This window comes from Trichoplusia ni, chromosome 14 (assembly GCF_003590095.1).
Source record: "Trichoplusia ni isolate ovarian cell line Hi5 chromosome 14, tn1, whole genome shotgun sequence".
NCBI classification, from domain to species: domain Eukaryota; kingdom Metazoa; phylum Arthropoda; class Insecta; order Lepidoptera; family Noctuidae; genus Trichoplusia; species Trichoplusia ni.
The window spans coordinates 4257853-4276309 of NC_039491.1; the positions used below are offsets into that span (position 1 = coordinate 4257853).

The 18457-nt window shown below is 33.8% G+C and overlaps 1 protein-coding gene across 1 annotated transcript in view; it reads left to right on the forward strand.

Annotated features, from left to right (window-relative positions):
• Window positions 1–18457, forward strand: part of LOC113500429 (tolloid-like protein 1) — a 77648-nt gene that overhangs the window by 54655 nt on the left and 4536 nt on the right. Inside the window, exons 8-13 of the mRNA XM_026881220.1 lie at window positions 9685–9915; window positions 10286–10426; window positions 16846–17049; window positions 17323–17435; window positions 17652–17800; window positions 18026–18231. Coding sequence (XP_026737021.1) covers window positions 9685–9915; window positions 10286–10426; window positions 16846–17049; window positions 17323–17435; window positions 17652–17800; window positions 18026–18231 — 1044 coding nt within the window. The remainder of the gene's footprint in view (window positions 1–9684; window positions 9916–10285; window positions 10427–16845; window positions 17050–17322; window positions 17436–17651; window positions 17801–18025; window positions 18232–18457) is intronic.

An 18457-nucleotide genomic window follows, 5' to 3' on the forward strand; every position in this document is an offset into this window, starting at 1 on the left:
TAGTTAGTCCAACAAAATTATTTATAAATAGTTGAATATATTGACAGTCTGTGTACTTCATAAGGATAGGTGCTTAAAAAAGGTAACAATCTTGATGTATCTTTTCTTGAAACAAATGATCGATGAAATTGAAATATTAAAATGCTCTCTCGTTGTTAATAAAAATAACTTTAACGTTGTTTTATGCACGCCCACGTTTTTACTTATGTTGTACATAAGTGATTACAAGCAATCTCTATAGAAATTCACTTGAAAATCTGCAAAACCCAAATTATATATTAATTGGTACGACTAATAAAAATTGCTTTCGTATCAAGCAAGTAAATAGGTTCTTATTTCTTAGTATTTCGTACAAAAAACGCTGGTAATTTGACAAGGTAGGTAACTTCAAAGAGAGGTACTCTCAAAATTTAATGACATGTTATAAAAATATTATCGGTAAAGTGGAATATTTTGCCCGTATTAATCGCTTTTTACCCCACTGCGGTACAAAGCGGGTATGTTTTTCAAGTGAAAAGCGGGTATGTTGATCTTGATCGCATAAAGCGAAATTCGTCGAAAGATTTTTTAACAGTAGAATTAACTCTTTTTCCACTACAAAAATACTATGTTTTTTTATTACGTCATGTTTCACCGGGAAACATTTAAAAGTACTTTTTTTTTGTTAATTTTGCCGATTATTAAAAAAAAGCCGTCATCCTTCCGTATAATTGCAGGAAAACCCAAAAGGAGGATTGCTTTACATTATTTTACCCTGAATACTTAGAAGCTGATTTTAATATGTTCGGAATGGTACATTGGCAATTTCACACCCAATTGGGCAGGACGATTAAAAGGTTTAATGGCTGAGAACCGAACTCAAGTTACCAATAGAAACGTCATTATATCTCGTGTCCTGATATTGAAATAATATTGAAAATCAAATTGATAAGCTTGTATGTATGTATATGTAGCGTTATGGGAATGAGTTTTTAATAATGTTCTAAATATAACCGATGGGTTTTCTTCAATGCCCTTGCAGCGACTGCCATGAACAGACGCGAAACTGTTTAGCAGCTACAATATTTCTGTTAGACGAGTTTTCATTAGAATTCTGGTGTTTAATTAAGTTTGTATTAGCTTTCCTTTTTTTTGTTTTCACTTTATGTATATTTATTGATTGTATTCTGGAGCTCTGGCAACCTGACAGTATTAAAAACTGATCATTAACAAAATACACACTATTTGATATTCAGTTACAATACACAAGCTACATGTAGTTTATACCCATGGATGAACTACCACATATTCTTTCAGCTTTGTTGTAAAGGTTATTGACACGTTACAGACTGAAACCTGAATAACACGTATTGAAGCCTTGCATGCAAGTCGAAACTCGAATAACAGCATGGGAAACATTTTCCACCAATAGCTGGACAACACCCATTCATAGCTCCCTTTTAACGTCAACCATTCAATACATTTATACGCTTACAAGCTTGAAGCAGGACTGGTGGTATTGTGGAAGCGAGACAGCGCTATGTATACAATGGAAAGTGGAGTCTCGCTCCTGCAATGCTAAGTTTGCTTTGAAAAGTCGTAATACAAGGTATGAGTATATTAATTTGAATATTTTTTTCATATACCATAATTAAGGAGCTAATTTTGAAATCATAATCAGCCTTATCCCAAATACGTTGGGTTTGGCTTCTAGTCCAACACAATGCTTTTAAGTAACAGTATTTTACGAAGAGCGACTGCCTATCTGACTTCCTCAACCCAGCTAGCCGTGCTACACGATACCCCTTAGTAAGATTGGTTGTTATTTAAAAACATCTTAATACTTTCTCAAAATATACGTAAACGCATAAGTTTATACGTGGCTTTTTGTGCAAATCAACCGTTATATCCTGTTAGTAAAGGTTCAACAAAGTTATGACAAAATAATATAAAAAATAAAACTAAAGCAAACTTTATAATTGTTTGTGTTACACATCGGTGTAATAGCATCCACAATGACAGTGACACTCACGTCCCACATTCAAGTGTCACGTCACCGCGGCATCTGACGCATAATCAGTTAGCTCCGGAACCAAAACATGATCCTGCTTCCTGTTTATTATCGTCATGATAATATCTGACAAATTGATTTATTCCTTAAGGTAACGAGGTCAATGTGCGTTACGACGATTACGCGTCGGTGTCATAAAATACTTTTGTTCGAAGTTCAATGGTATCCATTTTGTCATTACATTTTTAAATGTGTCTCTGCGTTTGTTGATAAGTATAATATAAATTAAGTCATTGTGCGATGCGGATGCTTTTAAATAATTATTTAATTGATAATTTTACTGATAAAGGCTTTTGTAGCGGTCAGTGAACTGAAAAGATAATGTTGTATTGAATTATTTAATCAATCTGTTTAAAACGTGAATTGATATTAGAAAAACAAATTAGGTAAATTTTAAATAATGTTTGAGCAGTGAATATTTGGTTTAATGTTTTCGAGCACAAAGACACCCGGCCTAAAACCTTTTGGGGGCAAATGCTTGTTTTGCGCTGGGACCGAACTCGACAAAAGTTGCGAAGTGAGATGGTAGTGGTAAACCTATACCACTCACCTATCCATTTAGAAACAGACTGAAAATTAAAAATCCCTTATAAATTAAAAAGTTCTTATCATCAGCCCATCGTACTCCGTGTGGCATGACCAAACTTCTTTTCGAAATAAACTAATGCATTATCATACGAAGTTTATAGACGTGCTCAAAAGCGGAATTTAAAACATGCTCGTGTTTTACCAAAACACCTTGTAAACGAAATACCTAAGATTCATTTTGCATTCGCAAGTAAACAGGTGTCACTAAGGTTGTGCCACCATTTCACATTGCAAGAGACAGCGACATTATGCAAAGCCGACTGCTAACGTCACCAGCTAAAAGGAATAAGAAATGAATTGTCCTCTCATGTCCTGTTCTATCTTTATACATTTTGTGATGTTTATTTCAGTTATAAAGTGTTTTTTTTTTCTCATGTTATGATACGCGTATAGTAGTGCCATATATGTATTGCAAGTCTGCTACAAAAGTCCGTAAACATTATTATATCTATAGACTCCCGAATACAATCAATCAATCTGTAAAACAAAGTACTTACCCACAAAGTTGTGTATTATCAAAAGTGCAGTATGTGAATATCTGAATATAGAAAAATCGAAGGATGAAGGAAGTTCTTTAACTTTATTGTTGAATGTACATTCCCCTGCAATTGTATTGACATTGTTTATTAAAACTGATGTAGCTTTCTTTTGTTTGCTCGACGATGGTCGCTAACTGACATGTTTGTGATCTGTTTTGCACGAAGACGTCAATGTGCCCACTTGACAGAAAATTATATCACTTGAAATATATTTGTGTTTGCAACAAATAAATTTATTAAACGCGCATTTCACTGCTAACGTCTCGAACGTCATGAATTTCTTTGAGCACAAAAATGAATCAACTAAATTAGTAAAAAGTGAGTGAAGTATTTCAGTCAAATACATTTTCAAATTTATAGAACAGCTTTCTCTTAACGTTAGTGAGACTATATAACAGCCGTAGTGAAAAGTGGGTAATCGCGCGCCTCTCGCAGTCGCCGCGCGCCGTCCCGGCTTAAGCCAGAGTACTTTATAGGGAAGCGAATGCTGAAAATGTCACGTCGTTAGCATAAATGCAATTTGTATAAGTATTTAAAATAATATAATTAACGCCCCTTTTAAGGAAGCTAAAGAAGAACGTGGACAATAAAAACAAAAGAATCGTGTTCCAATTTTCATTTGTTTTTTAAGAGGCCAGTCTAAACAGCTATTCTATTTTTTTTATCTTGCAAAATATTCTTGTCTCATCTAAAAGTCCGATTTTGAAACATGTTTAAAACGGCTTAAAGCCTAACTAACTAATTTACCCTAATGACATAGAAAGTCTTCTAAACTTCCCTGACTAGCTCAAACACAAAAAATAAAGGTTCATTTGCAGAGAAGATTCAGAATAAAATGTATAAAAGGTAGCTCTATACAAAAAAGGGAAGTATTAAATTTTTATTACGTTTGGGGACGACTCGGCCTAATCACGCGGGACTTATTACCATCCTTTGTGAGGATTGGGCGTGCAACAGGCTTAAGGCAACCCGAATATTATGGTATGTTTAGGTACAAAACAAGTACCTATGTATAATTAAATAGTAGGTCATATTAGAGAGAGAGGGAAGGAAATGAAGACAGAATTTTGATGCTGGAAACAGTTTAAACTAGCTTGCGAAAGACTGAAGGTATCTACGATGCAAATTGCTAGCAAATACCTAAATTCTCGAGTTCCCAAATGAAAAGCAGATAGGACGCTTACTAAGCTCTCATAGACTACGGAAAACATTTCGACGCTTAACTTAAAAATATGAAAGCTCTGGACTGAAATTATGTTGCTAAAGGGTCAATTTAAGATTTTTGACGTGAATAATAGGATCCTTTTTGAGGGACCCCTCGACCCGATACCTTTCCGGATTATTTTGGTATATCATTAAAAGGCGAGACCATTTGTTGGGGAGTATATCCACTTCCTTAATCCACAACACAGAAAATTCAACTATGTCCGTCACCAAATATGGTCTAGATTTGCAATTTCGAAATTCTGAGATCGTTTAATGTAGGTCTTTTGTCCAATTTCACAATAGCGCGGTAATCGCGTTATCAACTGGACTATCACGGTATAAACCGACCGGGCGTTATGGTCATTACCCAATTATATTAATCTAAAGTATGCGCCTCACTTCCTAAATATCCAGTATTATAGCACTATCCTCCGGTGTTCCAATTAGAAGATAATGTGTTACTAGCATAATGTGGTTCTAAGTGACGGGAGCCCCGTTTAAAGCTTTGTCTATTTCTAAATTGTATGTTCCTATTGTCACTGGAATTGTTGTCAAGTCGTATTAGTGTTGCTGTATTAAACTGAAAAGGGAACTTACGTTAGGATTATTGGTAATCTTAAAAAGTTCTGATGCTTTTCTCGTTGGCTATTTGACGAAAAATAAATTTGAAAGTTAAAAACCCCACAAAGCATTTCATAAAACCTCAAATTAAATCTACATTCTAAAGAAGACAAATACGAAACAAGAAGATAAGGTTTAGTGAAAAGAATTACCGAGAGTTTATGTAGGCATGAATTAAGTAAGATAATCCTGATTAATTATAGAGTTTCCACCACAATGGAAACCAAACAAAATGTTAAAGAAACGTTAGCAGCTGATAAATTAGGATCCTTATAACAACAGCGAACTAAAGCGTAGACAAGTAAAATACCAAGTGAGCGTGCCAAAATCTCAGACATTCTGCCCTGAACTTAATAACTTGCTACAATCAAAGATTAAGATCAACTACGTATAGTTTAGATTCAATTAAAGTGGCCTAACACTAACAGATAGACCAAATTGCACTATGGAGTCGGTGTTTTAAAGTCTTATTTTGAATGAAGTTTTCTTATTCAAGTCTGCCCAAATAGTTAAAGTTCTTCAGTCTTAAATTCTAAGTGAATCGCTGGCGTGTTTTGCGATAGCTGCTTGAATAGGACTCCCTAACAATGTCGTTCCTGGAAAGTTATGATATACTTAGTTGACACTCGTGATTAGTGATCGTCTTAAAACAAATTTAAGAATACTTTCTTTTCTGGTCTTTCCATCCCACCATTTTTTGGTGTTTTAACTTCAGATTTTTTTTTAATTTTGTTGTTGTAACTTTTCGCTCTCAAAAGCCTATTACTTAAGCTCCGCTGTTGACAGTGAGATTTATTCGGCAGTATCTAATTATTAGATAAGGACTGATGATAGACCTATGTCCACCCGTTCGTCAAAGTCTTTCTAAAAATCTAGAAAAAGGTGAGGTATTTCTGAGGTGTTGTATTCTTTCTATTGCCAATTGTAGAACAACTGTTGGTACAGTCATAGAAATGTATATTCTTTTTTATTTTATCTGTATTTCAAGTATTCTTATCTAGAATCCGTAATATCACGAGTCTGATTCGAACCAGACCGATTTTAATTATGACGTTTCGTGTAAGCAAACGTTATAGTCTTGGATTTTACAACAGTTCATTGGATTTAATAATAATACCTGAATCTCGATTACCTTCAACAATTTGGTCACAAGCATATTGTATCCCAATGTTCACAGTCTCTTGTTTACCTGTCATTACATAATGTATTAGCCTGTTTGCTTTACTAGCTACACTACATAAATTCGCGTTAACTGTCGCAATGTCAACAACGTCTCCACACTAATTAATATAACCGTGATCATATTACCATCAATATCTCGTTTCAACTAACTCTGGCTCGTGTATAATCGTACCTTGCCTGTTTGCTGTTAAAACATTGCTTTGTATTTACATCGTATTCAGTTTAGTCTAGTGAAAAATATGTTGAATTATTGTTGTATACTATGTAGGTAGTGCAAATATTATGTCCAAATGTATGAAAGTGACATTTCGTTTCGAAAAGTCACGTGACTATGTCTAGTCATCTCCATACATACGGACGATTGTAGAAATGTCTCTTAGCTAGTAGAAATGTTAGATCAAAATTTGTACATAAGAGGGTGTTGCCAAGTCAGTGTTTTCAACTTGAAAGTTAATAAACGATCAGTAAAATGTCATAGGAGTTATTAAATCCGTCGTAAATATATGGCAATTTATGCTTTTAAATTGTGGTTTAAAATCATTTATTCCCAAAAAAGACAATAAAGCCACTTACATGAGAATACAAAATAACATTTAGTTTATCTAATTAACCGCCACCGATAAATAAGTAAAAAAGTGTTAACTTAGAGACTAATAACAATAAGTAATATCATTAGCCAGAAGGATAGTTTAAAACAATAAAAGCGACAAAATGGGTAATGTTAAATAGCTAGGAGTACAATTGTAGGTACACGCTCAACGTTTTATTTTGTTCTTTTTTATATTACTTGATTGGATTAATGTGACTTTGGATAAGAAAAGTTTTCTGTTATATATTTCGAGAGTTGAGATTTAAAAACGTTGAACGAGCTTACATTTTTAATGTTCGACGGTAAGTTATTATAAATATCTGCTCCTTCATAGGTGATGTTTCTTTTGGAGAAATTTGTACGAGGTCTTGGTAATACAAGTAAACTAGGGCGACGTCTACTACGTGCTTTGCTTAAAATTGCTTCTACACATTCCTTAAGATTCTCAAATAGTTGAGCTTTCCGCGTATAAAATGAACTACAATGTTATCCAATAACTTTAGCCTATAATAGCTTTGTTAGACTTCATCCCTGATATCTTTCAAATCCTTTGCATTTTTAATGTTTTCTTCCTTTTATCTTGCTATTTTTCTTTCAAAGTAGTATTAAAAGAAAATTTGTTTAAATTTTACTTATTGTTTACGTCTCATGCATTGTACTGTCTACTACATGAACAAATTTTGCTAAAGATACCAAAATCTACTGCACACGTTCCTAGTGTTCCTACAGTATTAGAAACTTAGGGATTCCGTTTAAATGTATCCGTATTAAGAATTAAATGCGCTTCAGTCAGGCAGTTTTTTACTTGAATGCGCTTTTTTTCCAAGCGTTGATTAAATTACTGCAATGCAAATGTCGGCCTTGACGAAAATAAATGTAGTTACCTAAAATACTTTTGAACAAAATACGCTCCACACCTTAAAACGCACATAGTTAAAACATGATTTACCATTCTTACACATCAATGAAATCGTGGTTAAAAAATAAAAATAAATGGGCTTAATTCTTAAAACCCTTACACATAAAAAATTTAATTAAAACTCATTTTTATGAAAGTAATCAAAATCTGTGATTACTTTCATAAAAATTACAAATTAATCATTCCTAGATTAACAATTTTTCAAAATAAGGTTATAGTTTGGAACCACTATTACAAACGTTCTTCAATTCGACTAAAAGCTATAAAAATAAATACAAAAACAAATCTTATTTCCAAAACTCTTGGTAAAACTATAATATTGAATTGTTTGACAGCGGATAGCCCATCAATTTGTCACCTGTCTCGTTAACTTCGCTACAGACGTACCTAATCACTATGTTTTCGTATTATTTTGTATAACTCTCTTTCAATAAAATAATAAATCACTGATACAAATAGATTGCTTGTTCAATGTCGAGTTGAGAATGTTGATTGAAATAAAAGTTTGTTTTTGACATTAGACCTCTTTGAAATAGTAAACAAAACTAAATAAATAACAGCATGCACAACAACTTTATTTGCCTAGTGCTAATACTATTAAATTTATAAGGTTTTTAATGACAAATAAAATTAGTGTAAATATTCATATAATGTAAAAAAACCGCTCAAATTTTCCTTAGTCTAATAAAGATGCGAAAAAGGCTAAAAAATTGCAAAGAAAATTGGTCACCCATTAAATTTGTTATCCTCGGTTTTAAAGTTTTAAATTTGTTCTTGGCTACAGATATATCGACATCATCTGGGAAGATGTCAACTGTCTAGCTATCGGGGTACTTGATAGGGCCTGGTGTTATATGGACTGATGGAGCCTTAGCAATAGGTTTCCGTTTATACCCCTAAACTCGACAAGTAATTCTCGTATTTTTCTATAAAATGGCGGGGTACCTCAATACCTACTGAACAGCTCAGTTTTGGAATTACAAATTACAAATAATATTTATTACATTTTTCTGATAACTACATTAATAATCGTCCTCAAACGAAGCTAAAGCTTGTACATTTTCTAAATATCTATAAATATAAATATTTTTTTATTTCATAAAACCGAAGTTATCGTAATAAAAAAAATTAAGAAAAAATGTCTTTTATCTGAATAAAACAAAAAACAACGCGTCATGTTAGCGTCCATCAAGCTGACAACATCTCACTGAATAAATCATGTTTAGACGTTACAACAAGTATGAGAAAGATATTTCAGAACAAAAGTATGAAAAACGAAATCCAGCCTTTACAGGGAATTATAAAACAAAAGTATTAAAAAAGTTATAATACCTACAAACCATTAAAGCCTGAATAAAACCTCTTTACAAAAGTCTATGACATCGTCTTTCACTTAAAGCTTTGTTCCAAAAGATATAATGTTTTATGTAATAACAATACAAAGTTCTGTTCAGTGCCTGTACCATGAAATTATAATTGCACGATATCGTTGGGAAAGCAAGACGATGCTTTACCGCCGTAATCCGCCGTCTTGCTCAGACAAGAGAAACAGTTCTATTGTAGAGAGAGATAGTACAGGCATTATCCTCACAAATAGTCGGAACAATTCTTATTATTAATTTATTAGGGTAATTGGGTACAAAATTATAGAAATTCTACAGATTGTGAACATTGAATCCATTAATTGTTTTGTCATGCTTAAAATTTTGTAGGGTTAATATTTTCATTTAAAACGTACACTTAAAAAAAATCTTATTTTTTGAAAAGATAAACAAACCATAACGCGTTATTGAGATTTACAACCACTTAAAATAGTACTATGTAGTTGTGAGAGAAAGACGCCTTTATACGTCAAATAGTAAACTGTCTCGTTTCCACAACAGATACTGTAAAGAGAAACTTTTTTCACCTTCTCAAAAGTTATCTTGCCTCCTCATTACCTCTGTCATCATGATCAGGTCTCGGTTACTTATCCATATATTTCTTACAGGCCAAGAATACAACTTCAACAAACTGACTGAAGAAGAAGTGAATTCTCTAGGACAGACATATGATTACGATTCCATAATGCATTACGCGAGAAATACGTTCAGCAAGGGAACGTACTTGGATACCATATTGCCGCTAGAGGTCCATGGGAAGAAACGGCCGGAGATCGGGCAGCGAGTGCGGCTGAGTGCCAGTGATATAGCGCAGACTAATCTACTGTATAAGTGTGCAAGTAAGTTATAAATAACAACTAAATAATTAACTTGTTTATTGGAACAAAAACTGGTTAAAAAAAACTGTCGCAACTGTTAGCGGATTTGAACGACTTCTCAAAGACAGTATTATAACATTTACAGATTTGGTCTACGTCCGTTCCTACGTTCATTTTTCATTTAGTTGGCTTACAACATTATTTTACCGACGAACTTAAAAATCTTGGCCCTAAGCCCTTGGCATGCATGTATTCTAAACATCTCCAAATGTCCAAAATTGTCAAAACAAGTCACCTACTAATTTATAAATTTACCTTTAACACATAGTGACCATACTAAATCAGATCTTATCTTCAACTTAATAGATACTAATCATGTTTGTGTGGGCAGAGTGTGGGAAGACATTGCTTAGTAACTCTGGCTGGTTCAACTCGCCCGGGTGGGGCAGTGAGACGCCGCCGACGACGCCGGAGCGCTGTGAGTGGCGTATCGTCGCGACGCATGGAGAAAGAGTCGTATTGAATATAACTGGTATGTCTATATTCTATGTACTGTACTTTGAACTAGTTTTTTCCTACTAACTGCCTTGTGTGAACACTCCCAGCCTGCCGTGAATTTTTTGATGCATTTGAGGTTTTTCGCTACCTTCTTGATATTACTTGTACATTTTAATGGTTTGCCTAACACGGCAACTATACATTTGGTATATTTACAATAAAAGCGTGTTAAAAAGTAAATCTAAAAGAATTGCAGATTTTCTTTGCCAAACCGTTTCAGAATCAAACAAAGGTTGATCGTAACTTTAAGATTAAAACGTAGGAAAGAGTTTCTCGTATTCTTAAAGAAATGTTTCACCGAACTTGCGTACAATACACGAAAGCTTTCGAAAGAAAAGCGAATAAACGAGAAAGCGAAGCTATAACAACATTGTGAATGGACTTGTAACAAAAATAATGTTTTTTTTTCATCAGAGCATGTGATTGCAAATGACATTCACAATAAAAGAAGTACGTACTAAAATGATGCCAGTTCTAGAGTTACAAAAGCAAGAAGCAGTTTCTTCATTGCATACATAAAAATACATCTTTGTAATTTAATTATTTTATATATTGAAGCAAATTACTAAATTACAATTACACTGTTCTTTAATAAAAGGAAACTGCCTTAGAAAGAGGGTAATGTATATAAGCTATCGAAAAGTTATCTAAATTTAAAAATAAGTAAGTAGTTAAGTCAAATTTTTCTTTAGTCTACTCGTAAGGTTTACAACCCCTGGAATCCTCAGCGTCGAAAGTCAGGCTCGCAATTGACCTGTTTAAAAAAAAATAGAATCAATTTAGCACGTCTTTTAATACTTAAATAAATCTACGTTTACTTAAAGTTTGAATGTCAAGTCCTTATCAAGTTGCGCAAATTGTCTTTCCATTTGACCGGGGACGCCCTGAAATTTCACTTAATTCTAATTGATTGAATTCCTTTCTAAGTGGAACTTGCATCGAGTGAACTCGCTCTTTATATTTACTAACATTTACCTGCAAGTTTAGTATGTACTTGCTTGTTACTTTTTTATTTCTTTTTTTTGTTATATAAGTAATAGAAAAAATAAGCAATAAAAATTGCTGTGATATTAAAATTAATTACGCTTTTTTATTTAAATCCAGATACTACATTATTTTGTTTATTTTTATCAAAGTTAAGGGCAACTCCACTAAATTAAATATTATGTAGAACAATGAAATCGGTTTAGTTTTTTATACCTTCGTAAATAACCTGGTGTATCCATAAAAGAATAGAACCAGAAAATTACGTGCGCTTTGTATACATCTAAAAATCCTCTGCTTAGTCGTCAATTCTTCCCTAAAAGAGCGCCATCAGGAAGCCGCTGAAGTGTTTGTCAAGAGCCTTGACAGCCCAATTTTGTTAAAGCACTCACTTGAGACAACCCTTAGCTGTTACTGAACACGCTAATTTTTATAATGCAGCAAATGGTGGTCGTGTATGAGGGGCAAACTCACAGCCTTAATTGTCGAATTGACATTCTACCGAAAAATAGATACAAGGTCCTAATTAAAATCGTTCACCGTGCAACATAAGCTAAGTTTCAATTGCCAGAATTCGTAAAGATATTTTTTTAACTATTAAATAGGTAGTTTCACAATTTGCATTCACTACGGACATGCATAAACTTGTCTAATATAAACTGAAGTGAATTCACAATTTCTCACGTCTTTTGAAACATCATTCTAAAATACTCGTTACAAGCATTTTTTTCTTATGACTAGGTGAATATGGTCAGTAATATAATTTATTACTCCCTCATAATGTCTCTTCGAGATAGGGTGTATAAAATGTACAGCAACTGTGTTTTATGAGCCGTGTCAACACAATTTACAGACACTACCACATAAAAACTAACACCAATATAAAAAACACCAGACTTGCTTAGTGTTGAGCTAGAGCAAACCTATAGACCGTAACATTACGTCCATAATTTCCGTTCGACTTGACACAACCTTAACTTAAGCGTCGTACAATTCGTAAGCTTCCTTCAAACGTTCGTTTATTTCGACAACTTGCAATAATCCTTCAGACTAGTAGAAATACTTTGACAGGCGTATCTCGTTAAGCCTTATCTGGTTGACAAATGGGTGTTTGGACAACCGTTTATAATCCAGTTTATATTGTCGCTGAGATGTTGTCAAAGAGAGTATTTTTGTGTTTGCTGACACAAGCGGATGAACGAATGTCTTCTCGGATAAATTCAGGGACGGTGCCCAAGTTTGTAAGATATACCTATATACATACCGTGATACTACTTAAGTTTAGTCAACATACCTGTTTAATTTTCTAAGTTAGTCATCTTTACTCTGCTTAGTACTAACTAAGTATGTTAAAAGAAAATAGCTCTCTGTCAAGAAGAGATAGATTACAGATTTGACCGTTAATTGGCAAGTCAAAGGTCGGAGGTTCGCTTAAAACAACGGCTAAGGAAAATTTGGTAAATTTATAAGGGTGTTTTTAAAATTACGCCAGAGGCCTACTTGCGGTTTTAAAATCTCTGACACCATGCTGTCACCAAGAGATCTAGAAGTGAGCTTAAAATTCAGGCTAGCTTTTTACTGACCATCCATCCAATGTAAAGCTGCTGGCGAAAACTTGCATGAATCATATTTTTTTGCTGACATTAAAGAAGGCCGCTGGTAGGTAGATAAGAGCAATTATTCAACACAATTAAAATTGTCAAAAATAAAGTGCTTCTTACCTGGCATAATATCCCAAAAAATGGGCTCAGTCAGCTGTAAGTAAAATAAATTAGCCTAATAAACTTATCAGAATGATTGTGACGACTTAATTATAAAATATAGCTTTGTTAATTTTCTTACAAATTTTTCCTCCCTTGTCAGCGTTCGTGAACTTCAGAGATTGAAGTCCAACTTGATTAGGATTTCTCTCATCATTAGTAGTTTTTAATCCCTTTTAAGTTTTGTTGAGAACAGATTCCTGCAAGAGATGAAACATAAAACCTGCTTTTCGAACTTAAACGGGTTTGGTCGTCGTTTGAATACTTTCACCACTCTATTTTATCCTACATTAAACGACATTGTAACAGAACAAAACATTTCTTGGTATCCATTCTCCCTAATCGGATGACATCCTTATAAAAGTATTTCTTATAACAATCTTTATTATTCAGGCAAGTATGACGAACATTTTCCCGTACCTTTTTAGGAAGGTCTCCAAAAATTTAAGAGATTTGATACGGGTATTTGATTCTATACAAAATTAACGTAACAAGAATAAAAATATTCCTCTTAAAGATACCTAAAGTGCCCTTACGTAAGTGGCGTGAAGGGACCCTTTATAAAATAGGTACTGTTTTATATCCATGCATATATTAAATGAGGTCCAATACATGCAAATAAATTTACCATTTCGTTTGTCCGTTACGAATATAAATGGATTCTGGTGAATTAATGAATTTATTGCCAGCTTTTATTTTAAGTGGCCTACGCTCGGTCACTTGTGACTATAAATCTTTTTGGCCGGTACTATTGGTTCCCCTGTGTCTGTTCTTTTTTGTGCAAGACACATCTAGGGAGCTTTTGTTTTTTTTTGTGAGCTAGACTTTGAAACTGCTAATTAATCAGTGCTTTCTACGGATACGATTCCGTTCAATATTAAGTTTGAAATATTCTGCACGCTACCTTTCGGTAAATAAGTTCAATTCTTAAAGTCGCCAAAGTTTGTTTGTATATCATAGTGAAACACTTTTGTGCATCACTTATATATGTCGATAAGTTCCAGTACAGTACAATCCTTACAGTTTAAGGGTAAGGTAAATACCAATCAAAATTAAGTATTCAGCTAAATCCGGATTGACTGTAATTTCAATACAACATTCTTTGCTATTTCATAAAAAAAAACGTCATTCGAAAGACTGTGACATAATACGTGGGAAAAAGTTAAACCAAAGAAGAAGAGTATTGCAATAACTAACAATATGTTACGATACTCAAATACCTCGATATAATTTTCCTTTTATTCCGCCCTACTTATTTTCAGGACTGATTTAAATGTCTCCTTGTCCTCAACATATTGTTCAAACATACTTGACAGTCGGACACAATGGTAAGGGTCGAAAGGGATTGCTTGTCAAACATAAAATATTGAACAGGAATACAAATTACGTAATCTGATCCGTTAAAAGAAGGGACACTTAATAAAACAGTATAAAAATATATTTTATTTTTATTTAAAAGTAAGACTTACTTAAGTCATTCGAATCAGGTAGAAAATTAGCTGCCATACTTTTTGTCAAAATGTGTGCTTCAACAGCATATCCTACATATGTAGTAGATAAGTATATATAGGATAATAATATGCTGTTGAGGCAATTGTAACTGTAATAAAATAACATATTTTTCTACGTAGTTGCAAAAATACTTAATTACATTTGGGATTCGAGAAGACTGAAGGTTTTTGTTTTTAGGACATCGATGAAAGTACCTATATACTACTAAATCCTTTGAGTATGTCAGTTCTACCATCAACTCAAAAAAAGAAGATTAAACAATATATATACCTATCTAATACCTAGTATTCAATTTCGCGAACTGAATACACCTCAATTATAATTGAAACAATTGTGTACCGACAGACAATACATTACGGAACAACGACTGCATTGGTAATGTTTCAGTACACACCATTTATTAAATCGATATAAACTAAATGTTTGCATTCATTCCAATACAAAGTGATAATTAAAATAAACCGCGGATTTAAATAGTTTTGTTGATGCTGAATTCAATGCCTTTTAATTTATTTGTATTGAGCATTCATTATAAGTATTGGCATAAATATACTTGTTCTGTTGTATTAGTCAATTTAAAGCATAAACAGTTGGGGAGCACAGTCAAAGGTCGTATGTTCAAATCCTTGCACGCACAAGTTTATTTCCATTATTTTTAATACCTATAAAACAATCAATTGCTAAAAACGGTGAAGTAAATCAACGTGAGGAAAGCAGCACATCTAAGAATTTATCGAGGCAGAGAGAAACACGTCTAGCTTAAACTCTGACACCAGGTCATCATCAACTTCACGAAAAGAAGATCTTGTGAGATATATCCGACGTCTTGTGCTACTATATTTGTTTATTCAATCGTCCTATGCCCAACTAATTACTTATCCAAGTGAATACCGTAATACAAAGTAGGATTTTAAACTTTTCACATAAGCATAAATCGTTGGAGTCTTTAGGACGGGATATTTAGGTTTCATAAAAAAAATAGGATTCATGATTATTTGATTACAACTACTTTCAGATCCATCTGGACTCCTTAATCAGAAGCTGCCGCAGCGGTGAATAGCAAATCAAACGACATGTATACAAAACTAAAATAAATATAAATAAAAATATTGTTTGTCAGAAATGGTCGCCCTTTTTCGAATTCGAAACTGCAAAATGATTTATACAATTAAACCAGACAAACTTTCCTGTTTCCTTTCCAGACTATCTTTTACTTCAAAACACATTATCTCGTCTTTTGCCGCAGACGTACAAAAACAGGTTCCATTTGGAGAGACAATAAGTGACAAGTAAAACAAAACAAAAGCGAATTTTCAGATGTTTTTTGGAATTGCATGGGGTGACTCAATTTCAGCAAAGATATGATATGAGTGATGTAGTGATATTATAGAATGATTAATTATTGGTATTGTTACCGGTATTGTACCTATTTCAAAGTCAGTTAAAGGTACTCCATAATTCTCAGTATTATTTTTTGCAACGCGAACAAAACAAAACATTGTCTAAAAAGGCCCTGAAAACACGGACAGTAGATAACGTCATGGAAAGCAATAAGTTTCCACTTCAATTCGCAACGTTTACCGGCCAGTCCTGAAATCACACTGAACCAAAATACCTTGACCTTTTGTAATATAAAACTCTCTGAAACAATCCAGAGAATTGAGGAGATACAGGGTTGAATGTAAACTGGTTTTGGGAGGATAGAAGGTCGTAAATTTCCACTGGTCACTAGTTTAGTTTACGATTGTGGTTGTACAGCTTAACGCTATTAATTTACGGGCTTGACTGTACAAATAAATTGATTCCGAAAACAGTTTTAATTAAATCAGTGATTCGGGAACACTGACTATTGTTTTGATAATGAGAATATTCACAATTACGGCACAGTTGCAAAATTTGTTGAGGACGATGAATACTGTACCAATTTGTAATATTGTTTCAGGGAATTGTTTTATGACGGTCGGATCCGAGGGATATATTTTAATATAAAAGTGCTATTATAATTTTAATCATTTACTTAGCACTTTTAAACTATAGCTTTGAGACTTGATGAAGAGTTTCTGTTAGCGAGTCTGAAACGCTGAATCGTAATATTCTTCGCGTTCTTCTTTTAACAGTTTTATTTTTAAAATTGCAGAAATAGACATCCATAAGTCTGAAGAATGCCGAACCGAGTGGGTGGAGATTCGAGATGGATACATGCCAGATGCTCCTGTTCTTGGCAGGATCTGTGGGTCGGGGAAAGGCCCGATGATGCGGTCGACTGGTTCAAGACTCACTGTTGTGTACCAGCCTGGACCGAGGCCTAAACCTCATCGGGGATTTAGGGCGTTTTATGAAGGTAAAAAAAAATAAAATGGCATAAGATAGTAGAGTTAACTTTGACGTATATATTGTAAAGGTGATAATTCGTTTGTGTGTAAGCTTTTTATAAACATGGTTATGTTGAAAAACTTGCAACATTTATGCAAAAGAAACAACTGGCTAAAACCTTGAATCTTTTTTTAACAACTCTTGCCCTAAGGAATTTAATCTTTGAGTCGTGGAGGCTCATAGGTAGACCAAATTTATGACGAGGTCTGTGTAAAGCTCACATATTTTTGTTCTTCTTTAGCTGTATGCGGTGGAGATATAGAAGTGGACAGTACTGGACATCTGGAATCACCTAATTACCCTGACGACTATCAACCCAATAAGCTTTGTGTTTGGCGGCTCTCTGTACCCCAGGTAATTGTTTAATATAATAGTAAAATCCTGGTATTTACAAATGGAATATTTTATTGAAAAGATAAGCTGGCGCTCTTTCACTTAAACTGATACACACTTTAGTATGTTCAATATTTAAATTAATTACCTAATTATAAAAACGAAAGTGTTTAAAATGAACATCAATCAATTATATTTTTTTCATCTGGCGCAACAAAACAATTTTTTTTTCTCCAGGATTATCAAGTAGCACTGAGATTCCATTCGTTCGAAGTGGAAAACCATGATACTTGCTCATACGATAAAGTGAAGGTTAGAGATGGTGACTCCATGGACAGCCCACTTATCGGCATGTTTTGCGGACATAAAATCCCACCAGACATAAGGTTAGTACTATTTAACTTATCTACCAATCCAAAAACCCTCTGCTAGAAAAGGGTCTTTCCATTTGACTCCATCCTATTGTGCTCTGAGCTACTTTACACCAATAGGTCAATTTTATGTCGCAAGAAAAAAAATGTTTTTTTTTATGCAGAACCATTAATTTGCCTTCAAGCTTAAGCTTGAAAATTCATTATTGTATGAATCGTAAAATTTTGCATTTCTTTCAGATCTACCTCAAACAAACTACTAGTCATCTTCGAATCAGACAGCACCGTCCAGAAGGCTGGTTTCTCAGCAACTTTCATGAAGGAGTTCGATGAATGTGCTTCTATTGAGCATGGATGCAGTCACTCCTGTGTAAACACGCTAGGAGGATACGAGTGTGCGTGCAATATTGGATTTGAACTGCATTCTGATGGAAAGAAGTGTGAAAGTAAGTAGAAGTCCTTAATTTTGCTATAGTCAGTAAAAAAAACATAATATATCAAACTTTACTATACGTAGAGTATTCTGTGCTATATACGAAATTTTAGCAGGTTTATAAAACAGAGTGTTTGAAAGAATTACCAACACAAAAACGCGGATGACGAAGCACAGCGGTTCAAGGTTAGTCAGTAAGGCTCCCCCAGCTCCCCGTAGGGAGCGGGAGTCCAAGAGGT